General features: G+C 42.1%; 1 protein-coding gene across 1 annotated transcript in view; it reads left to right on the top strand.

Annotated features, from left to right (window-relative positions):
* Positions 1-24676, top strand: part of UST (uronyl 2-sulfotransferase) — a 290670-nt gene that overhangs the window by 99460 nt on the left and 166534 nt on the right. Inside the window, exon 2 of the mRNA XM_036871971.1 lies at positions 8943-8986. Within this exon, the coding sequence (XP_036727866.1) occupies positions 8943-8986 (44 nt within the window). The remainder of the gene's footprint in view (positions 1-8942; positions 8987-24676) is intronic.

The following is a 24676-nucleotide window of genomic DNA, read 5'->3' as shown; positions in this document are numbered from 1 at the left end:
CCGCTAATGACTGTCCCATGGTGTTTTCCTACTTAGACCTCACAGAGTTCTTCCATCTGGATTCTGGGTTCAACCTTCCTCCAGGCTCACAGTGGTGTTGTTTTTGCACACACGGTGGCCGCAGGAAACTCTCCCATCTGCCCACTGCCCCACCTTGCATAGAGCCCTAAGGAAGTGTGGACTGGGGTTCCTATGAGCTTGAACCCAAGTTCAAGTCCAGCTCTGACACCTCCAGATGTGTGACCTTGGGCTCAGATCTTCCCTGTGGAAAGGGACCCTCACTCACTCTGTCCTGCTGACCTCCCAGGGTTGATGGGGGTGTGGGCTGCTGAGAAGATGCATGAGAATATTAGAGCTCCAGACACACATAAGCTCATTTCCGATGCGCCCCAAAGCCCTTGGAATCTTTGCACAAACTTCCCTTTGCTTCTTAAGTGAGACTTTATCTTCAGATCTTGATTTCAAGGTCACAGGACATCCTTAATTTAGACTCACCATCCTCTTTGACTTACTCTTTCTCCTCCTTGAGTTAAGGAGCCTCTGTTGTTCCTTCTCATACCACCCTGTACTTTACTCCTTAGAAGACTCATCACAAACACAACTGAATACTTATTTTATATTCATTTGTTTAATGTCTGTCATCCATTTTTATTGCAGACTTCAGAGGGCTAGTGCTCTGGACTGTTTATACACTCCTAAAATCTACATATAGAAGCCCTACCCCTAATTTGATGACATTTGGAGGTGGGGACTTCATGTGGTATCAGGTTTAGGTGAGGTAATGAAGATGGGGCCCCCATGATGGCATTAGTGTCCTAATTAGAAGAGGAAGAGACCAGAACTGTCTTTCTCCACCGTGTGAGGACACAGCAAGACCACAGCCGTGTGCAAGTTAGGAGGAAAACTGGACCATGATGGACCCTGATCTTGGACTTCCAGCCTCCAGAACTGTCAGAGATAAGTGTTTGTTGTTTAAGCCACCCAGTCTATGGTAATTTGTTATAGCAGCCTGAACTGACTAAGACAGACAGGGATCATATCTTTTGACTCATGCCTATATCCCCATGTACAGTGCCTGGCACAGAGGAAGCACTTGAGAGGTATTTGATGGGTGAACTAGTGAGTATCCTGCCCGGATGTTGCTCAGAGAGCTCAGACCCCTCTCCGCTTCATCCCTGCGTAGCCCCGGACTGATCAGCCTGAGGAGCCCTGAGAGCTAACAGGCTCAGTATCTCAAAGCACCTGGGGCTCCCAGACTGGAATCTCTGAGCGAGGCAGGGAGTGTGTGGTGAGCAAAAGGGCTTCAGAGTCAGGCAGCTGGACTCAGATCCAGGAGTGCCTGCTGATGAGCTGTACGAGGTGGTACGGGTCACTTCACTTCCCCCAGCCTCAGCGTCCTCTGCTGTAAAATGGGGATAATAGAAGTCCTGTCTCAGAGGTTGTCGTAGGAACGCAATGGGATGAGGTCTGTCGAGTGCTTAGCACAGAGCTTAGATCAGCATTGATGTGAACCATCGACGATGATAAGGAAGGTATGGATTTTTTTGGCCTTGTTTTGTTTCTCCCAGCGTAGATTCTTAGTCATCTTCGTCCTGCCCATCTTCCACTACATTTCCCACTACATTTAGGGGTGCTTCATGCATCTGTTGGAAAGTGTCCATCCTCATGGTGGCTAGGTCCTAATAGAAAAAGAAGATTATCGGGCTCGGGTTAGAGCCTTGGGGTGTGCAGCCTTGGGCTGGGGCTGCTCTGTTAATGGGTGTATTAGAGTCGCAAAGGTGGGATCAGTTGACTGTAGTAATTACTTTGGGAGGAAAATCTAATGGAGTGAAACAGAAACCTAAGTGATTCCATCTCGCTTTGATACTTTATTCCTACCTGCATAAGATCATATAATACAATTGCGATGAATTCCTGAGCTAATTTGGCAATAATTCATATTTATATTCAGGTTGTTATTATAGCAGTATTGCACTGATCATTTGATTTCAAAACTAATTTCCTTCTACAAATATACCCTCGACATCCTATAATGTATATTCAGATTTAATGGGAAAAAAAGCGAGGTATTAAAAAGCAAGGCAGTGGTTTTGAGCCTGAAATACACAGAGAAAAGCATTAATTCGCTTTTAAAAGTAATTAGAAATGGAAGACACTTTCTAAATCATAATTGATAACAATTTGGATTTTTTTTCATAGTCTGGAATGCTCATTTTTATCATTTAGGCTCAAGAAAATTTTTTCAGGCTATTTTCGCCTTTGTTAACTGGTTGGGTGGAACGTTCAAGATTTTTTTAAAGGTATTTTTGTAAATATATTTAAGTATTGATAGTTAACAAAACCATTTGTTTTAATTTAGTGGAAAATAATTTTACTAAAGCTTAAATAAATTTGTGCAAGCAGTTCGCCTCCATTACAGTGTCTTTGGGGCTGCGTTAATTGTAAGAAATGGAGCTCTTAGAGATGTTTACTCAGTGCACAAACTCCTCATTGTTAACCATGGCTGGTGTGTGCTGACAGCTGCCTCTTAGGGAAACGTAACCCATGGTTAACGGTGGAAAGTGTGGCATTAGCATAATTGTTTGGCAAGGACCGAGCTGGGGCTGCGGCGCTGCCTCCCAGCCTCCTTCATTAACAGTGTCTCATCAGAGGCCCGGACTCTAGCGGGGAGATGGAGCCACGTGACTGTGCTGCAGGTAACCAAAATCCTGGGTGAAATGCCCGCTTCTGAATAAAAAAAGAAAGGATTTCCGTTGCTTATGATTATGATTTTAAAAGGGCCCCTGGAAGAAAGACTCTGAAGAGAATTGCTGGCGTTTGATCAAAATTGACAGTGTAGAGGCGGCTTTTTTTGACATTGACACTAATGCATGTTATGGTTTCTATAAGAGGAATTCGAATTAAAACAGCTTTATTCTTCAGGGACCAATTCAGACAAAAATAGATCTGCTAATGCACGACTTAGAGTCAAGAATAAATTACATCCCCTGAGGGGTCCATAAGTTCATTTGCGCATTGCTAAAGGTACTTCAGACAATTGGGAAAGAATTTTTGTATGTTTTGGAGGACATATCAAGCCAGTATTGGAAAGTAATAGAAAATATCAAATAGTTATTTTATAGTAATATTCATTCTTGATACGGTAAACTATTCCCCTGGCCTGAGGATTCTCTTTGATTTCCTCAATAGTAAATAATATTACAAACTTGAATATGAAGGATACAATTGGGTAATATAAGATGAGGAAGTAGCTACCACTCACTGAGGGCTTAATATGTGCCAGGCGGGCACTATGCTAAGTGCTTTATACATGTCTCGTTTCATTTTCATAACAACCCTATTACTTAGGTGCTATTATTAATGTCCTCAGTTGCAAATGGGGAGATTAACCCTCAGGGAAATTTAGTGATATTTCCAAGGTCACTCAACCAGTAAGGGGTAGAACTGACATTTGAACCCAGGTCTCTTTGTTCTGGCTCCTACAGTAATCCCTCGGCCACCCCTGGGCTTCTGTCCCTGTTACCAGTGATGGTCACTTCTATTAGCAGTGTCTTCCTGAACCCATTAAATGATTCCCCTGTGGCTCCTTTCGACTCTTCCTCTTACGTAAGAGTGACTATTGCTGCTTAAAGTACAGGGCACATTGATAACTCTATTCAGTAGTCCTTCAGTGTCAGTGCTTTCATGTCAGTGCTTCTGGCAGTTTCTTCTTTATCTGGCTGTGTCGGTCTCTGTTGCATTCACGTGGGCGTGGCAGTGGGCTCCTCTGTGTCGGCCAGGTCCCCTCACCTCCGCTTCACTCCAGGCCCCCAGCCTGGAAAGACAGGTAACCTCAGTGGGCTTGGACCAGCCAGTGTCTGTGCTTCAGATTTTCTAGAGGCTTTTTCCTTTTAGGTCTTTGTGGTCCCTCAAGGTGTGTGTAGGGAACAAACATGGGTGTCTCTCAGACCGATGGAACACCCCCTATTTGTTAAGTCAAGTGGGGTCTGGAGAGGCTCTGGGCAGAGGGAGAATTATGCGTTTATCTCCTTTTTTACCATGAAACAGGAGGGTCAGCAGAACAATATATGTGAACAGGAACGTATTTGTGCAGGAACAAATATGTTCTGAAAGTGTAAGCTCAGAAAATTATTCTTCAAAAGATCTGTGGAGTCCCAGAAAGGTCTGGGCAGCCCATGTGGTTTGAAGTGTAATCTCTGTGCCTAGAGCCGGCCCGGCCCCCTGGAGCAGGTGCTACCTGGAGCCAGGTCGGTCCTCCTGTGATCGTCAGCGTTCTCCTTTGACGGGAAACTCATGTTGTATAATCTCTCACCAGAAATGATGGAGGTGACCTCTGATTAAGATCTGCCTGAATAAGATCTGTTACTTTTTATTTCTGGAAAATGAGATTCAGCCTGAATTAAGAAATTTAATCTGTGTTTTTTTAGCTCAGTGATTCTCAGCCTTGGCCAGACATTAGAATTACCTGAAGGACTTGAGAAAATACCGATTGTCAAATGACTTGTCCCCAAATAATTGAATCAGAATAGCTAAGGCTGGCGCCTGGCATCCACATTCCTTAAAAATTATTGCAGGCAGTGGAACGTGCAGTGGGGGTGGAAGACTACTGAGCTGGGAGGATGGAGAGGCAGCGAAGGGGCGGCCTTGCACTGCTGCCGCTACTCAGGACAGCTCGTACTGCTGCAACTTACTAGGTGCTTAGTATGTACAGGTATTGTTCTAGGCATGTTTCATAGAATGAGATTACCCTCATGTCCTCCTTACAGAGACCTATGAGCTTATTTCATTTCTCCAGATATGTATACGGGAAACTTTGAGGAGGTAAAGCAATTTATTCAGAGTGAAATGACACTTCTTGTGGATATGCTCTGCTATGAAAGTGAGACTTAACCTGTTCATCTATGTACACTATATCTGGTTTTTCATATCATTGCTCTAGTAAGTGCACAAACAGTAACTCCCATGTGCTTGGACTTAACATCTTTGCACATTCACATATGATCTTTCATGTTATATTAACAGCCTCGCTGGGAGGTCTCCACCAGGAAGAGCTAGGTGGGCAGGGTGAGATTTAGAATGTGTTATAATTTAGTCTGAGATCACTTGCCTTCTAGGGAGGGCATTTTTAAAACCATTAAACCACGAGTCTTTTGTTGGTGGTGGTTTTGGTGTATAACTCGATCGGTTTTAACCCATGGATAGAGCCATGTAACCACTACCACCATCAGGATATAGACCAAGTGCAGAGAGCTCAGAGGGCTGGAGTGTTGCTTCAAATCAGTAACCACCCCGCCTCCTGCACCCACCTAAGCAGATGCACCCACTTAAGCATATTCCACAAGCCTGACGTTCTGTAAGAGGTTTATCTCCATGCCAGCCGGAGCTAGTGATTTCTTGGCAGTTTGGAGACAGGCCCTTCTGAAAGTTTGACTGATGGTAGGAGTGGACCCATGTGGGGTGTATGCCTTTCTTTTTTTTTCTAACTTGACAAGATACTGTAATCCTTGATCCCCAAAGGAAGGACTTGAGACACGAAGAGGAGGCTGAAATCAGAGCTCTAAAGGTGTAGGTTAGTTTCTGGAAAGAAATGAAATGATATACCCCTCCAGGCCTCCAAAAATTACAGGGATTGGAGACTGAGGTATCAAAAGTGGACATTCGCAGGGCAGTGGAGAGGGGTGGCAGGTAAGCATTTGTCTTCTGTCCTGACCCCAGACCCTCGTCAGCCCTCCGCTGCCTTTTCGTTTCGAATTTGCATTGTGAGCTCTAAGCTCAAAGGCTCCAAGGGCTGGGGTCTGATCTCGCTTCCCCACCACTTGACACCTTCTGTAGAATCCTCCCTAAGACGGTGCAGCAAGAAGCCTCTTTGATGCCTGGGAGCCTGTTTGGGGAAGCTCCTTTTGATAAGAGCGCTCATCCTTTGATCTCCACAGCCCACAGGTTACCAACTTCAGGTTTGAAAATCCTGACAATCATCTCGTTTATTTTGCACTCGGAAAGTGTAAGATCCTAGGATGAAAAGCTCTACCTAAACACCAAAAAATAACACAGTTATACCCTAGGAGAATAAAAACTTGCCGTCTCCAGCTAAAGAAATACTTTTTATTTGTGTAGCTTTTCTTTTTCCTTTTCGTGCCTCTGCTACAAGTGCGAGGCCCTTACAGCCTCTGTGTTCTAATAAACCGCAGGAACACAGCTGTGGATGGGAGCTCAGGGATCTGCTGGTGGCGGTAACAATGGGGTCTATGGCACAAGTGCCAACGCTGGTCAGCCCTGGTCCTTTCTTTGTGCAGAAAGAAGTGATGTCTTAGGATGAGGGAGGGAGGGATGGAGGGAGGAAGGGAGAGAGGGAAGGAAGGAAGAGCTGAGAAAGCAGGGACATTTGACCTGAGCCTGAGTGAAGGGGTTGGGAAAGAGCTTTTTCTGGTAGAGGAAAGAACCCATTCAAAAGGTCCCTAGCTGACAACAGGTTGGCGTGTTCTGGAGCAGAGAGAGGGCTGTTGTGCTGGTGTCAGGTGTGGCAGGAGGTGGGGCCTGAGTCATGTAGGGTTAGAGACCATGGTAAGGAATTGATTATTTTGTTCTTAGAGAAATAGATTTTAAGCAGAGGGCCAACATGGCCAGATTAATAAGGTTAAAAGATCTCTCTGGTTGCTGTGTGGTAGGGGAGAAAATTGGCGATCAGCGAAGAGAGGGCTCTCGCAGTTGGCCCGGAGGGGTTGGTGAGAAGTGGTCTGATTTGAGTAATATCTTGAAGGCTGAGCCAACAGGACTTGCAAATGGGTTGGTATGGATGGGGTAAGGGAAAGGGATGGATCAAGGGTGACTCTTGGGCTTTGGAACCTGTCGGGGAAGGGATGTGTTGTGTAACCTGATGAAGAAGACAGGAGAGACAGCGATTTGGGGGATGGAATAGGAGCAGATAAAGAGTTCTGTTTGGACGGTGAGGTGTGAGATGCCTGCAGACATCCAAGCATCCAAGCTGAGGTGCTAAGGAGTCAGGGGATACCCATGTCTGGAGTTTGAGATAGCAGTCAGGCATTGAAATCATTCCTTTTAAGGAGTTCCTGGGAACTTTGGTTTATGGAAACTTTTACTATTTTAGAAACATTTAGTTGTTTGAGCTCCCTTTGATTCCTGGGATGAATACCTGGAGAACATGCTGGAGTGTGTTGGGATTTCTCGCATCCCTCCTGGGGAAGACACGTTCACACGATGAGCAGACAGGACCCTCTGCAGCTATCCTGACTGCATTATGGTGGAATTCATTCTGAGGATTTCTCTAGACTTAGGCAACCATTTTTCTGAATTCTTTACCGCACGTCCTCTTTACCAAGTCAGATAGAGATCGACTTCCTATTCATGTGTGTTCCCAGTGGAGTGCAGCACAATAATTAAGAACTACAAATTGTTCATCATGTTCACATTTCATAGGTTACTGAAAATAACCCAATCACGAGCATTCCAGGTGTTTGTGTGTGAGTGTCTTGTACGTGAAAATTGGACCCCATTTTCCCTCTGCCTTACACAGACAGCCAGAGTACAGTCATTGCGCACATCATGTGGGTGATAAATGAGAAGACTATGAAGAAAAAGGGGTTGGATGAGGCCTCAGTATGGAAAAAAAATCTGTAAGCCAAAATCCACTTATTTATTACGTTTGGTTAAGTTTCCCCACTTGAACTGTCCCTGGCTTAAACTCTGCTTCCCTTTTTTATTCCTGTTTCTTAAGTTACTTTGCTCTCTCCCGAAAAAGCACCTTTCATTGACCTTATTCCCTAATCTACTGTCTTCTATAAACCTCCTTTTGCTTTCAATATTTCCCACATTTTGCTCTGTTAGAAAGTCTGGTCATCTTCACTTTCCCCTAAACTCACCACATCATTGTATCCCCTACACGATCAAACTCAAACGTGTGGCCAGCTGGTAATGTTGCTGGCGCCCAGGCTGCACGAAAGCTGGAGATGGCAACACTCCAGGTGGGCTTTTCAGATGAGCAGATGCCCAGAGCACCTTCTGGAAAAACCAGTCTTCCCTCCTCTCTGCAGCTTAACAGCTGTGTGACTGCCAGCAAACTACTGGATTTCTCCAGGCCTCTGTTCTCTTCTTTGTAAATGGGGGTAATTCTAACTGACCTCTGATATGTGAATTAAGTGAATAACTACCTGTAAAACACTTAGCAGAGAAGGAATTCAATAAGCTTTAGTTCCGGTCAGAATCCCCACCCCCCACCCCGAGTCTTTATTCATCAGGAAACAATAACCACGCACTCTGAAAACACACATGCCACTAAGTGGCTATTAGGGAAGACAAATCAAGCTTCGGAAGCAAGCTAGACTGAAAAGATGAAGGGAAATTGACAGTCAAGACAAAGTGGAGAAACAATGCAGTGGTTCTCAAAGTGCGGTTTCAGGACCCATAGCATCTGCATCATTTGGGAGCTTGGTAGAAATGCAAATTCTCAGAGCTACTGAATCAGAACCTCAGGGCCGGGCAGTCTGTGTTTTAGCAAGCTCTGCAGGTAATTCTTTTTTTTTTTTTTTTTTTTTTTTTTTTTTAATGTCTGAAACATTTATATTAACATATTTCCATACATATTTCCATACTGCAGGTAATTCTGATGCACGCTAAAGTTTGAGAACCACTGGTCTAAAGTAAACTCAACAGATATTGGGTGGAGAATGATGGTGCATGTTTCTGCATGTGTATGTCCGTGTGCATACGTACCCACATGGGTAGACTGTTTGTAACTGCTGAAACTGTTAACCAAGCCTGGTAGTATAAGCAAAGTCCCACCAAACTGGAGATTAATTACCCATTTTCCTTTGGGGCTTTTGTCTGAATAGAAATATATCTAGAGTACTTATTTTCAATGACTTTGCACTAAATTCGTTTGGGGTTTAAGACTATTAATTCATCCACGTTTTCTTCTTTTTTCCTAGGAAATTCCACTTACTTAGATGACCATGGACCCCCTCCTAGTAAGGTAAGACCTTTGCTTGTGGTATAAATCCCCTTTTCCTTTTCTCAGTACCTACCGCCTTCAATAACCCCAACCAGATCCCTCCGGGCTCTGAACTGTTCACAAGAAAATAGCAGGTAGCAGATGTCAAGTTAATCTTTGACTAATAGTGGGTGGAAAAAGGAAGCACACAAAGATAACCTAAATGGTGAGGGAGCAAGAGGCATCATTTCATCAGGAGCTGAAGCTATCCCAGGCACTGGAGCCTCAAGCTGACTTCAGACTTTTGGTTGCTTCTCCTGTTTGCTGCCTTCTTTGCCTTTACTCTCCGTGTCGGACTGTGACGCGATGTCCACAGCCCAGCCTCCTCACGTCTTCATGCTTTGGGCTAGCCTAACCTCTGCCCCTTTCTCCATGGCCTGCCTTACTTGGGATACTCCACGCAAGGCTCAGCCCTCTGGAACCGGCCTTCTCTGCCAGTGCCCTTGCAAGTCTGCCGTGGCCTGGCCTGTACAATCACTTTTGTTCTTAGCAGCAATTTTGGTCTGACTTTTAAGGGTCAGAACAGTCCAGTGAAGTATTAGTGGAGTTCCCCCCGCCGCTCTCTACTTTCTTGAGTGCAATGAAAACCAAATATCAATCTACTGAAAAATGAGGAAAAATACAGACACTCTTTGACCACTTAAGGTGATGCCTGCAAAGTGCGGTTGTAAGTACCTAGTGAAAAGATAATCAGCCAGTAACCTTAGAGGTTGGAAATTTACCCTAAAGTTGGCTTTTGCATTTGTGGGATTTGAAGAAGAACTCCACCACATTTAAGACCATGAGCTTTGGAATAAGGTATTTCTGGGTTCATCTCGGGCTCTACCACTATCAATATATGACATTAGACAAATTACTTAATATTTCAAGCCTCAATTTTTTGATGTACAAGGTGGGGTTAAAAATATGACCCACAGTACAGGACATGTAAAAAGATCGAACGAGCTGATACATGACAAGCACTCAGCACCCGGCATGTGATGAGCATTAAATAAACGGTGGATAGTGTTAACGAGACTGGAATAGCACTAAGATTATTGATGAATGGTACAGTGGTATTTGTCACCGTGGTGAATGGTTTACCACTTGGCCCGCTGCGTATGTATTGAGTGCCTGAGATGCTGCAGGCACTAGGAATACAAATATGAAGCAAAACAAGAATAACCACAAGGTGGCCCCTACCCAGGAGAAACAAAGGAATATAGAGGATTAGACACCATCTGAGGATAAGGACTGCCTCTAGCTCATCTCAGTATCCTCACATCCTTGCATTAGCCTCGACACACAGAGAGGCACATCGTGACTATTCATTAATTCTCACTGAACTGAACCATGGAATCCAGAGCTGTAATCTGAATCAGGTCTCCTGGCTCCCATCCCAGGTTCTTTCCACTAGGCCAGTATTCTCAAACTTTAGCTTGCACCAGGATTTCCTGGAGGCTTGTTAAAAACATGGATTGCTGGGCCCAGACCCCTGAGTGTCTGATGCAGTAGGTCCAGGGTGGGACTTGAGAATTTGCATTTCTAACAAGCTCCGAAGCGATGCTGATACCGCAGGTCTGGGGACCGCATTTGAGATCCACTGCTCTAAAAGGCCATGAATATAAAGAAAACCGGTTCCTGGACATTTTCTGTGTTGCTTTGACTGCTAATAGCCTAGAGAGAGTGGCATGGCTTATTACATAAAGGCTATTAATTAATAATAATGACTCACCACTGTAACCTTTCTTGTAGTGAAAACATATTTTCTTTGGTCAGTAACCTGCCTAGGAAGGAAACTAAGTGGAGGTGGGGAAGAAGAATGCTGTGGATGGCCTGCTAGGTTCCTTCACCACTTACAGCATTTCTTTCCTAAGTAGGGCCAAGTCAACCTCCCCACCCCCTCTGCTCTGCAGGGAAGGGGGTTAGGGGGCTCTGTTTGTGGGATATATTAGCTGTTTCCCTCAGTGGCTTGTCAGGCCATTACTTTGGGTTCCAGGTTTGATAAACGTTGTTTTACCTGGTCAGAAGACCCAGGCCCACTTTACATAAACTTGCCTTCTTGAACTCAGTCCTTGGTGACCCATCTGGGGCTACCTTTAGTCTGTCTGGGGGCCTTGCTCTTGCCAAGTTGGCCATCCTGTCTGCCTCTTTGCTAGTATCCTTGGTGCCTGGATTCTGTGTTTGCTGGGCTCTCTCCCCCGGCCCCTGCAGGGCTTTCCCTGGCTGCGCATTCTCCCGTCCCTGCAATCTGGTCTTCACCCCTCCCTCTTCCCCACCCCCAACTAAGGCTCCCCGTGATACACAAAAATGGTCAGGTCATATCAGATCATTTTAGACCGTTTTCAGAATAAATCGCATTTTATAAGCTCCAGTCCAAGTTTTAAAATTGTGAGTATAATCTCTTTCAACCAGCAGAAGTTTATATAATACAGATTCTTTCACTATAACTGTGTTTTCATTATCTAGGAGTGGAGTGGCAAAAACACTCAACTTGCTAAGCAGTAGCCAAAATAATAAGAAGAATATAAAAATGGGTAAAAATAATATTAGTATGTTAACATCTTTCATCCATGCTTATTACTTCTGGCAGGGTGGAAATGAATCCCAGAAGTGATGAGGTCAGGATTCCAGATGAAGGTCCCTTAAGTGTACCCCGAGGTGAAGCCTCGGTTATGTAAATCTACAGACCACTGGTGTATTCAGGGACACGGTGGCACCCAGGGGATAAGGACTCACACATGTGTGGCCTCCGGAGTGAACCCCCAGCCTGGCAGTGGGAAGCAAGACCGAGTCCAGATCCACAGTTTTCCTATTTGTTTAGCACTCAGAAATAACTTTTTGATGCCAAGATCGAAAGAGCTGTGATCTAGATGAAATAAGGTTTTTAAACCCTGAAAATGTACGGACTGAGGTTTACAGGCAAGTTCTCATTTTATTAGAAGATTCAGTTCCACAAGTTTCACATTCCACAAGTAACAGCCATTTAGGGAATGGGGTGTGTGCCACACAGCACCTCCAGAGCCCAGGTCTTCATTCTCTCCAGTATTTTCATGAAAAAGAACCAAATGCCTCTTGACTTTTACTTGTTTTTTCAAATCTACTTTAACCTCACAGCTCACCCCAGTTTTTGATCTAAGTCATTATTTAAAGGCGGATGTTAATATTTTCTTTTGTCGACCACTTTTTACGACCGCTTTGTGTGTACACAAAATTTAGCGATTTAAGGTTAGAACCCTACTGAGACTGACATGGAGATCTCTATTGAATGAATTAGAAAGATATTCTTGGGTACAAAAGCAGGCATGAAACAGCAGTATAGTGTGATCTTGCGTCTTAAAAACTTGTGTGCATATGTATGTGTGTGTACAGAGAAAAGCCTGGAAGGATAATGATGTTTACTCCAGATGGTGAGACTTCAGGAGGTTTTTACTCATTTCCTTATTTTCTGTGTAAATTTGAGTTTATTAAAGTAATACTTGCTCAATCTAAAAATCAGGGTGTGTGCGGTGGTGGTGGTGTTGGGGAAGCACTGTGTAAGAGAAGATTAAAGTTGGGCTGAAAAGCCTGAGGTGCTCTGGCCTCTGCAGCATCGCCTGTGGTTCCGTCCACCCCCCCAGAGCAGCCTGACCTCTGGAGGTGATGTCTTCTCCTTCCTGGCTTCACTTTGCCTAGGACATAGGTCCCTGATGTGAGCTGCTGGCATCGGCAATGATAAATTCTGGAGGTAGCAGATAGAGTACAGTTACTATTTCACGTATGTTGGGTTCCCAGATCTGATAGGTAAGGAGAGCTGGTCTAAGCCACTCAAGGAAAATAAAATCACTATCCATCGCTGATGTCTACCGTTTCCTACGTGGCAAGCACTCTGCTAAGCACTTTCCATGGAAGTTTAGTGTCTATAAAACTCTATAGAAGAGGAAGTAATTATTTAACCATTATTTTACAGATGAGGGAACCGGATCTTAGAGAGGCCGGGTAACTTGCCAGAGGTCATGCACTACTAAGAACTGGACTTGGGATCCCAGCCCAAGGCTGTGTAGGTAGCTCCAAGGTTCACGCTTTTAACCATTCCAAGATTACTAATTTAATATAAAGACAATAAGTTTTTACCTTATTTCTGGAGTTTTACCCTTTTATATAAGTTCTCTGGTACCTTAACTAGTACAGTACACAAAGTCTCAGTATAATATCAGAAAAAAAAATAGTCATCACCATTTACTGTTGGGTCCAATGGACCTTTTTAACTTTTTTAAAATATCAATCCAGAGATTTTTTTTCATCTTTTTCTTTCTAATCACCTTTCTGTACATACCCATCTTCGGCATTTGTTCATTTACATACTGTATACAGAGTGAATTTTGGTGTACAAACCTCATCAAAGGTGAAAGAAGACTGTCCCACGTTCATTTAGCAAAATGGGATGGTCCAGGTTCTTGTCGCAAAATAATGTTTGATGAAGTCCTTCCCCTGGACGACTAACTGCATGGGAATTCCATATTTTCTTTTTGTCCTTAGAAAAAAATATTGTTCCCTCATAGACTCTTGAGTTTGAGAGAATTAATCTAGAATATCATCATTGCAAGACTCATGGTGTGAGGTTTCACTTTCATGATTAATTTCATTTCATCATCATCCTCAGGGTCTTGAGTGTTGCTCTCTGACTCTAAGCATTTGTTCATTTACATACTGTATATAGAGTAAATTTTGGTGTACAAACCTCATCAAAGGTGAAAGAAGACTGTCCCACGTTCATTTAGCAAAATGGGATGGTCCAGGTTCTTGTCGCAAAATAATGTTTGATGAAGTCCTTCCCCTGGACGACTTAACTGCATGGGAATTCCATATTTTCTTTTTGTCCCTAGAAAAAAATATTGTTCCCTCATAGACTCTTGAGTTTGAGAGAATTAATCTAGAATATCATCATTGCAAGACTCATGGTGTGAGGTTTCACTTTCATGATTAATTTCATTTCATCATCATCCTCAGGGTCTTGAGTGTTGCTCTCTGACTCTAAGCATTTGTCTCTGATTCTTCTAATGCCTGAGAAGCCTCTCCCTCCGTCGATTTTCTTCTCTTTGTCATTATAGGCAGGAATGAAACATTCTGAATCTCCACTCTGGTCAATGAAAGTTAAAAGCAGGGAATTCCCTGGCGGCCAGTGGTTAAGACTCCACGCTTCCACTGCAGGGGTCCCGGGTTCAATCCCTGGTCGGGGAACTAAGATCCCGCAACCCGCGCGGTATGGCCAAAAAATAAATAGATAAAAAATAAAATTAAAAAAAAAAAAGAAAGTTAAAAACAAACTACAAAGATGGTATCTCCAGTCTTCTGCTATATCTTTTGTAAAGATGATGTAACCCTTTAGGCAGCACAATAACATATGAAGAGTGATGAAACAGTGACAATTTATTTCCCTAATGAATCGCTCTAAGCCTGCACTGTTCAGTACAGTAGCCATCAGGCTCATGTAGCTATTTAAATTCATTAGAATTCAAAAAATAAAAATTCACTTTTTCAGTTGCCCTAGCCACATATCAAATTCTTTGTAGCCATATGCGACTAGTGCTACTGTATTGAACGACACAGAATAAAACATTTCCGTCATCACTGAACAGCAGTGTAGTTCTAAGCTATTCCATCATCCTTCCATTTTTCTGTTACTTTAGTCTTTTTAAAGCATAGTTGGGAGTAATTAATGCATAACTGGTGGGTAATTATTTTAAGATGATGAACTAGCAAAGCATTTCAAGATATAGGAAAAATAAAATCATTAAGATTCCATAATGGATCTTAAATTTTTAAAAGAGGCTAGTAGATCCTATTACATGGTAATTATATTATATTACATACTATATATTATTATTATTATATAATTATAATTATATTATATGGACCTATTATATGGTAATTACAAGGTAGGATGAGTTTTATTCTCCATATTTTAAAAAAAGTATATTCTCTTTGGAACATCTCTAAGAAAGAATAAAGTCAAGAAATATTAATCCATACAAATGGTTAGAACTGCTCAAAAAAACCCCAAAAAACCTAAAACACTAAAATTGAGTCCGGGGAATCCTGATGGTATACTGAGGGTTAAGATATATTACTGATGTCTACATTTGTATGCAAATGTATTTTGACATATAATACTTATATGTTATTTTTGTATATAAAGTAATGTGCTAGGTAATTTAGTATTTGAAATTCTGTTTTTAAAGGGGTTCATTAGAAGAGGGTTTACAATTTATTATGCTGGGAAACCTCCAAATGAATAAGTGGTAATATTAATTGAGGTGACATTTATATGCACCTAGCAGTGTCTGGCAATGAACAATTGTTCATTAAAGGTTAGTCCTTCTTACCCACCCCCCAGAAGCTAATTTCCCTTTAGTATCAATTAATTAATGAGTGACTACTTTGTGCTAGGGATCAGGAGGACATGATAAAACTTGAAAATAATCCCCTGCTATCTAATACCTTATAATCTAGTTGCATTTTAAGGTTTCAAAGAGTCAAAGACTATGGGAGCACATGATTCTGCGGTGGATGTATTCTTCAGTCTAAATGACCGTATACAGACAACCATTCATTCACTGAGGCGTTTACTATGCCCCAGATTTGTGTTGGGCTCTGTGCTAGGCGCTGAGGCTATAAGGCTGCAGAGGCACAGTCCCTGCCCTCAGGGAGTTTAGAGTCTAGTGGGAAGGACCGGCTAGCAAACAGGCCCACTCTAATACATTAAGTATGTGGCTAGTCGCTATGATAAGTAAGGGTGAACCCAGGAGGCTCTGCCTTACCTTCCTTCCAAGCGAGAGTCCTGAAAATGGAGTAAGATGAACGAACCAAGTCAAAGAGTCTGGTATGGATGGGGTGAGGAGGGACAGGCCTCGTTTCTGGGATTTGAGGGGCGGTGGGTGGAAAATGGAGATATGAACTGCTTTGAGGAGCTTGGCTTTAACAGGAAAGAGTTAAAAAAATGACAGCCTAGGAGATGGAGACCATGTTGGCATAATTGTATAGTAGAAAAATTTGACTAATAGGAAAGGAGTGACAAATGACAAATTCAGTTCTGAATGGTGTTATGAATTGAATTGGGTCCCTCAAAAGACCTGGTGCAGTCCAAACCACCAGAATCTGTGAATGCAGTCTTCTTTGGAAATAGGCTCTTTGCAGATGTAATGAAGATGAGGTCACATTGGGCCCTAAATCCATGTGACTGATGTCCTTATAAGAAGAGGGAAATTTGGACACAGAGACAGAGACACACAGGGAGAATGCCATGTGACGTTGGAGGCAGATTGGAGTTATGCCGTCACAAGCCAAGGAACACCAATGATTGCTGGCAACCACCAAAACCTAGGAGAGAGGCAGGGAACACATTCTCCCTGTGAGTCCCCAAGAAGGAATTCACCCTACTGACACCTCGATTTCAGACTTACGGCCTCCTGAACAGTGAGAGAATAAATTTCTGTTGCCTTAAGCTACCCAATTTGTGATTCTCTGTTATGGCAGCCCTAGAAAGTAATTCTACATTGAGTTTAATATCTTCAGTTACCAGGATAGCATTGCATTATGCCCTGTTAGGCATTATTTGGTTTGACTTAATAAACATTAAAACGATCCTTAGATGTCTCTCATTGGGATAATTTAAGTGCATTTTCGTATTTTTTTCAACATTCAGTACTACTCACATCTTCCCCCAACATCCCTTCTTCACTTCGTTAATTTTTTTCTTTGTAATTCCCATGCCTTACCTATTTTATTATCCCCAATATTCTCCCCAAATTCTTCTATTTGACATTTGTTTCTACTGTTCAAATTGTGTTTTTTAATATTCAAAAATCATTTTATATTACATCATATTTTTTTCTGGAAAGGATCTCAGCGACAATGCTTTTAGGAAGTTACTTAAAGGAAACTTCCTATTTTCACAGGACCAGGGAGCTATGAGAGCAAGAAGCTAAAACAGTACAGAAGTCCGTTGCACTTCAAAAAATATGTCCCTATTTCTATCGGGGATGTCTCAGCTGCCCTTTAACACCACTACCACTGAGTCCCTAAGAAAGACTGCATATTTGTTTAGGTTTGTTTTTTCCCTTTCAATAACTCCTTTCAACTTGGAGATACATTTGCTGAAAGAAGCTGTTTTAATGTTCTCTACTGAAGAAACCATGTTTTCCATTCCCCGCCTGGAGCCTACAAAGGAAAACCCACATATCTGGTAATCATAGTAGGTAAGCGACTTCCGGAAGATACTGGGAGTACAATTACTTTCAGGTGTCTTGGCCAAACATCGGCCAACTTGGAGAGGGTTTCTGCATCCAAAATGCCCCCTTTCCCTGAAGGCAGGATTGCTGAGCTTTATGTGCATCTACAGTCTCCTTTGGTCAGAATCACTTTTTACTTGGAAGAGGAGAGCTGAGATTCAAGAGGAACAGTAATTTCTTGTTTTTCTTCCCCCGAAACCTCAAAAGCCATTTTTCAGGGTACAGGCATGGCCATCCACCTTGCTTTCCTCTTGTCTGCGGGGACCTGCAAGAAGCAAATAAATCTCTGGCACAGAATTGGGCTGTGTGCTGGGCTTGCCTTGTCTGCCTGCTTCCATTCCCACAATTGCTGGAGCCACTGCTGCTGAGAAAAGGGCCCCCCTTTTTTGTCCTGCTGTAAATAGCATTGGATGTGGTTAAAGACCCCCCGTTATCTGGTTTTCTTTTGGGAAAAAAATCGACATTCTCCCAGAAGTTTGTATCTTCTTATTTTTAGCTAAGGCAGAAACAATGAAGTTTCTTTAGAGTCATTCTTAAATTATGAAATATTCCAAACACAAAAAATTAGGGAGACAAATAATACATATATGCCTGATACATCCAATGTGCCCACCCCTTAGATTTAAAACACGTTACTATTTTAACTTGCCAGATTCTTCATTTTGACTTTCATATTTACTCTTGGTGGCTAGGAGGCTGAGAAGCATGGATTTTGCAATCGGACCTCAGTTCAAATTCTAGCTATGTGCCTAGTTACCCTACAATAAAAACTTCACCTCTTTGAACTTCAGTTTTCTATTTCTAAAAGAAGATAGCTATATCCACCTCTTAGAGCTGTGCGGCTTAAATGTGATAAATGGAAAGCACTTAGCATGATGCCAGACACAGGTGAGCTCCCAGCACTGGGTCCTTCCAGACACAGGTGAGCTCCCAGCACTGGGTCCTTAGTACTATAGGTGTTCCCTTCACGCGGCCTTTTACAAATTCTGGTAGCTCACTTTGCTGTAATGTAGAGTAAGCCTCACTCCCAACCCCCAACCTTATTTTCTTTGGATTTTTAAAAGCAATTAATTACATGTCATTTGGCATCCCAGATACCATCTCTTAACTTACAGAAACTTTCAGGTCCTGTGGTTATCCCTTCTTTTATTCCCTGGGCTAGTTTAGCACACCAGGCAAGGCCTTCCACCATCCCCTTGCCATTCAGCTTTTCTTAAAGCGCATATTGTTCTCTGTGTCCACACCTGACCTTACCCAAAGTCCTTTTTAAAAACTACAGAAGTGAAGCTGATTTTTCATTTTATGGGCAAATCAATCGCACTGGGTAATAGGTTTGTGTTTAATGATTCATAGTAAATATATTAGGTTTAGAGAAAGAGAGAACTAGCAGGACAGAATGAGGCAGAGAGTCAGGAATCAGTTTCACTCTGATGAGCATGACCTTGAAGGCATCCCTTCCACCCTCTCATTTTGTTGATCATTGCAAATGATAGGAAAATTAATGACTTGAGTATTTTGTTTTTGAATAACTCTTAAGAGTGTCTGAGCTCAGCGTGTGCTATAAAGAACTTCACGCTTTGGTATTTGGTTTAAGATGGGTAATCAATATAGCTTAGAAGGTTAAAGAAAAATCAGCCTTACATAATCTTATCCTGAAGTCACCTGTATTCTTGCTTCACTCTTCCTTTGCACTCATCACAGTTGTCAACCATTAACGTGGAAGTCTTGGGCCCAGCTAGTGGCCTCTTGAGATTTCAACTTTCCATGGAGATCTGTGTCCAAGTTCAGAGACAGTACTTATAAATTTATCAATTTTATGAGCATGTAATGTGTTCTTTTTTTCCCAAGAGGAACATAATGAATCCATTTCTTCTTCCACATATGTTTAGTGCTATTAAACACATCTTCCACTTCTTTTTTTTTAATTAAAATTTTTTTCATAAAACTACAGGCTTAAAAATATGTGGTTTATGTAATTGTTCTTTTAGCATTTGCCCCCACCACACTCCCCAAGGCCCAAAGGCCAGTTATCGTTGATAAGATAGATGTTCTCCAAACCTTATCCAAACCAGCACCGGTTACAATCATGGACTTAGTAGTTGGATTTGGGCTGCCTTTAACAAAAAGGAAAGGGTTTAAATGAAGCATGAAATTTCAAAACTGCATATTGTTGTTGGAAAGCATATTTAATCAAGAAATTGCTTTAGTAAATTAAGAAAACCCACGCTGCCATTCTTTGGCAGGGTAAGAGTTGGCCTCGGGATTTTCAAAGTTGTAGTAACTTAATCATCTTAGCAGTTCCCAGTATAGTTACCTAATTCTTTTTGTTTGTTTTATTTCTTCCTTGACCGTCTGATTAGTTTTTTTGTTTTAAAAATTATACATGCTCCTATTTTGTTTTGATTTGCAAAGTACAGAAAATTATAGAGTAGCAGGAAAAAAAAATCACCCATAATGCCACCACTCAGAGGCAAACCATAATGAAGAGTTTTTCAAAATCCTGACCAGTCTTTAGACTCTATTAAGAATATTAAAGTCTTATGTACCATTTGTTGCAAATAGTTTGCCAGTCCTTGTATGTGACCTTCTGCACATACACAATGCACAGAGTTTAAAGCACCAAATGCCTCATTAGCTTATTGTGAAAAAGTGAACCCTGACTACACCCTTCCCCATTACTTTCTGCTCTTGAGAAACAACTATTGATACTTTAAACTCTTTTAACTGAGTCTTTAGTGCTAGTTTTCATATCTTTGAATAACTTGCTTATGTTACTTCCTCTTGGATTTCCCCATCTTTAGGCACTGTCCACTGACATCCTTCTGTGAACAGAAGGATTTAGGTCTTTCACTGGAGCCCACCTGCCACCACACAAGCACTCTTCTCATTCCCCATCCTCTAAACTGGGTGTGTGTTATTCAGTGAGTCCTAAATCAGTACTCACTGTTTTTGTTGTTGACACTAGTAAATAATAAAATGGCAGCTGAGCCATTACGATAAGGTTTCCTTTCCTGTCCATCTTTTTGTTTTCTTTGTAACAAGTAATTGTCTTGTTTTGTACATTTATTTTCATGCTTTTCTGTGATCCCCAAGTTCTCTCAAACTCTTCTCCAGTTGTGGAAATATCCTCTCAGTGCCTCCAAACACATTAGGTATTTTATCAATGTTGAGCTGCTGAAGTCTCTCCTGGGCCTTCTTGCCCGTTCCCTCTGGGCTGGTTGCGCTCAGCCTCCTACTCAGATATGCCTTGGGAGCTCCCTTCACTCTCTTCTGTTCGCTCCCACTTCCTGCATCCCACGTTGTATTAGTTTCCTGTTGCTGCTATAACAACTTACTACAAACTTAGTGGCTTAAAACAATGCAAATGTATTACCTTATAGTTCTGGAGGTCAGAAGTCTGAAATGGGTCTCGCTGGGCTAAAATCAAGGAGTCGGCGTGGCTCTTCCGGAAGCTCCAGGAGAGAATCCATTTCCTTGCCTTTTCCAGCTTCTAGAGACCACCCGCATTCTTTGGCTCATGGCTGCTTTCTCCAACTTCAAAGCCAACCGTATAGCATCTTCAAATCTCCGAGTCTGTCTCTCTTCTCTCCCTCTTCCACTCATAAGGACCCTTGTGATTAAATTGGGCCCACTTGATTAATCCAGGATAATCTCCCCGTCAAAGATCTCTTTTTGTGATGTAAGATACCATATTCACAAATTCTGCAGGTTAGGACTTGGACATCCTCTGTGGGAGGGCCATTATTCTGCTTTCCATGCATATCTTTCTCTTTCCTCAGCCTACTGAGAAAAGGTGCATGGGATGGAAATTTTCTGAAATATTGCATTTCTGAAAATGTCTTTATTGTATCCTTGATTAATTGTTTGACAGGATAAAATTCCAGATTGGGACTCTGTATTAGTCAGGATAGGCTAGAGTGATGCAAGATCTCAGTGGCTACACACATAAGAGTTTACGTCTTGCTGATATAAGACCCTCAGTGAGTCCAGTGGGTCCACTGGCTCTTAGGGAAGCTCATTTTAGGAGTTCACGGAGGGATTCGGGCTGTTTCCATCTCACGGCTTCACCATCTCAACTCGGCCCTTCATGTCACTGCGGCAGGGCAGACGGGAGCTGGGTGTGTGTGTGAAGACTTCTAATTCCTTCATCCTGGAAATGACACGTGTCACGTCTGTGAGCAGTTTGTTGGCCAGAACTGGTCACAAGGCCCTGCTCAAGTGCAAGAGGGCTGAGAAATAGAGCACATGGGTGCTGTGAGCATTGTGTTTCTGCCTCAAAATCATTTCCCTTCTGAATGTTAAGGTCCTTCTCCACTTTACTCTAGCTTCTGGTATTTCTATTGAGAAGGCTAACTCTTGGCCCATTATATGAAAATATAATCTGTCTCTATTGCAGCCTCTTATTCCTAGTATTCTAAAATTTTATAATTTTGTGCCTAGTATGTGTCAGTTTTCAGGTACTATTGTTGATACTCAGTGGACCTTTTGATCAGGAAACTGATATCCTATTCTGGGATATTTGCTTGACTTTTCTCTCTCTTTTTTTTAAATAAATTTATTTATTTATTTATTTATTTATTTTTGGCTGCGTTGGGTCTTCGTTGCTGTGCGCGGGCTTTCTCTAGTTGCGGCGAGCGGGGGCTCCTCTTCGTTGCATCGTGCGGGCTTCTCGTTGTGGTGGCTTCCCTTGTTGCGGAACATGGGCTCTAGGCACGCAGGCTTCAGTAGTTGTGGCACACGGGCTCAGTAGTTGTGGCACACGGGCTCAGTAGTTGTGGCTCGCAGGCTGTACAGCGCAGGCTCGGTGGTAGTTGTGGCACACGGGGTTACTTCGTGGAATATGGGATCTTCCTGGACCAGGGCTCGAACCCGTGTCCCCTGCATTGGCAGGCGGATTCGTAACTGCCGTGCCACCAGGAAGCCCTTGACTTTTTTTTTTTTTTTTAAAGTATTTGTTTATTTATTTATTTATGGCTGTGTTGGTTCTTCGTTTCTGTGCGAGGGCTTTCTCTAGTTGCGGCAAGCGGGGGCCCCTCTTCATTGCGGTGCGCGGGCCTCTTACTATCGCGGCCTCTCTTGTTGCGGAGCACGGGCTCCAGACGCGCAGGCTCATTAATTGTGGCTCACGGGCCCAGCTGCTCCGCGGCACGTGGGATCCTCCCAGACGAGGGCTCGAACCGGTGTCCGCTGCATTGGCAGGCAGATTCTCCACCACTGCGCCACCAGGGAAGCCCCACCCTTGACTTTTTTCACTGATGATTTCTTCCTCTGCATTTTCTCTTTCTGTCTTTCTGGATCCCCTCTTATTTGGATGTTGAACCTCCAGGCCTAGTTGTTTATATTTCTTATCTTTATTCCTCTTATTTTTTATTTTCTTTGTGTTTTTGCTCTACAATCTGGAGGAGTTTCTCAACTTGGTCTTCCAACTTTTCTGTTGAGTTTCTTCTTCATTGTTTCATATTTTTAATGGCTGAGAGCTTTGCTGTTATTCTTCTCTGTTCTTTATTATAGCATTCTTTGGTTTCTTAAAGGGCCTTTGCATTTCTTACAAAAGGTTATTCCAAGATATTTTACCTTTTTGTGGTTGTTATTTTGAATGGAACATTTTTTCTACTATATTTTAAATTGACTGTTGTAATACTGAAAAATTATTGATTTTGTGCATTATATATACTCACGTTACTGAACTTTTTATTTCAATACTTTTTCAATTCTTCCTCTTTTTCTTGATAGGGATTCATGTAACAGACAAACAATATTCATTTTATCTCCTTCTACCTAATTCTGTTTCAAGTTTTATAGCATTATCCAGAATAATATTAAGTAATATAAAGTCCATGAGGGGGACTGGGTATTATCACCATGTCATCCACATTTATAAAATGTACCTGGCACACAGTAGCACTCAGTAAATATTTGTCAAATCAATGAATGGTTGTTATAAAAGCATCTCTGTTTTGTTTGAAATTTTAATGATAATGCTACAAGTGTTTTATTACTAAGTGTAATTTTGACATTTAGTTGAAGATAGATATTCTGTATCATGTTAATGAAATATTCTCAACTTTCTGGTTACTTAAGAATCATTTTCCCTTTGTGACTTGTGACCTTGCACTTAGAAACATGTGTTGAATTGAATTAATTCACTTTTATTTTAATGGGGGTGAGATAGATATATTTGATAAGTATAAACAGGCACTTTTTATCAATGTTTGATTTGTCTTATCTTTACCGATAACCTGGAAGAGGAAATGGTCAGAAAAACCTCTGCTTTACAGGTACTCTAGTCTTTTGGGGGGAGCAGGGGTTGAGGGCTAGTACTAAACCACAGGACTATCTGCTAAGCCCAGTGTCTTTGTCAGCTGTCATCTAGGGGCTTCTACCTAGTACGATACTGCAGCCCAAAGAGGCCATCAAAATGTTGGACATCCTCCAGCAGAGATCGTAGCTGTGCCCTGTGCAAGCTATGATTTATCTATACCCGAAAGATTATATGCAGTTTTCATCAACAAAGAGCAAAAGAGGCATAATTGAGCTGGAGTACATCCAGAGAGTAACAACTAGAATGATCTTGGAAGGAAGAAGATAAGACTAAATTGATTACGATTCTTGTCAGGAAAGACATTGGTATGGGAAAGTGATCAAAATCTATAAAGCCAGAAGGAGTATATGTTTGAGGTGGACACAAAACTGTTCACCAAGGCCTTGAACACATCTCTGGTCTGAAATAAATAGACACAATGCCCCGCAAATCTTAAAGAGGGTAGGTCAAAGATAAATTGAAGAATATTCTGCTTCTTATGGAGGATAGTGAACCCCTGGATTTCATTTGCCCAGTTGACAGTGCAGGTCAAAACTATAAATCTGTCCTCATAAAAGTTTGTATAATTCATGGATGACAAAGCTATACTGGATTAGGTCGAGAACAAGGTTGCTTGCAGGGACAGCCTAATGTTTCAGAGCTGATGTTCTTGAATCCAGGAAGATCGTGTTCATTTTATATATAATAGAAAATGAACATTCTTCTTTCCCCAATTAGAGTATCATTTAGTAATTATTGACTCTTATTTACAGTTTAGTCATTATTGATGCCTATCTTTAAATCATTCACTGGATTGCTACTGTTCAGATTACCCATCTTGTAGGGCTCTGCTTAAATCCTACACCTTCAGTGGCTGCCCTAGCTGGAGACCCTATTGTGTGAATACTTTAGAACAAGGTGTTTGAAGATCCTGGTACAAGCCCAGGCTCCAGCTCTTACTAGTTCTTAGACCTGGCAAAAGCCAACTATTCTTTCCGAGTTTTGTTTTTCTCGTTTATAAAATGGAAATAATGATTTTCCTGTATTCTTCACATTGGCATTTTTGTGAAAGGAAATAATGTTCGTAAAAGTGCTTTGGAATCTGTAAGGTGCTGGCTATGT

This window comes from Balaenoptera musculus, chromosome 12, assembly GCF_009873245.2.
Source record: "Balaenoptera musculus isolate JJ_BM4_2016_0621 chromosome 12, mBalMus1.pri.v3, whole genome shotgun sequence".
In the NCBI taxonomy this organism is placed as follows: domain Eukaryota; kingdom Metazoa; phylum Chordata; class Mammalia; order Artiodactyla; family Balaenopteridae; genus Balaenoptera; species Balaenoptera musculus.
The sequence above is the reverse complement of the archived record's forward strand: the minus strand, read 5'-3'. Positions and strand labels throughout refer to the sequence as shown.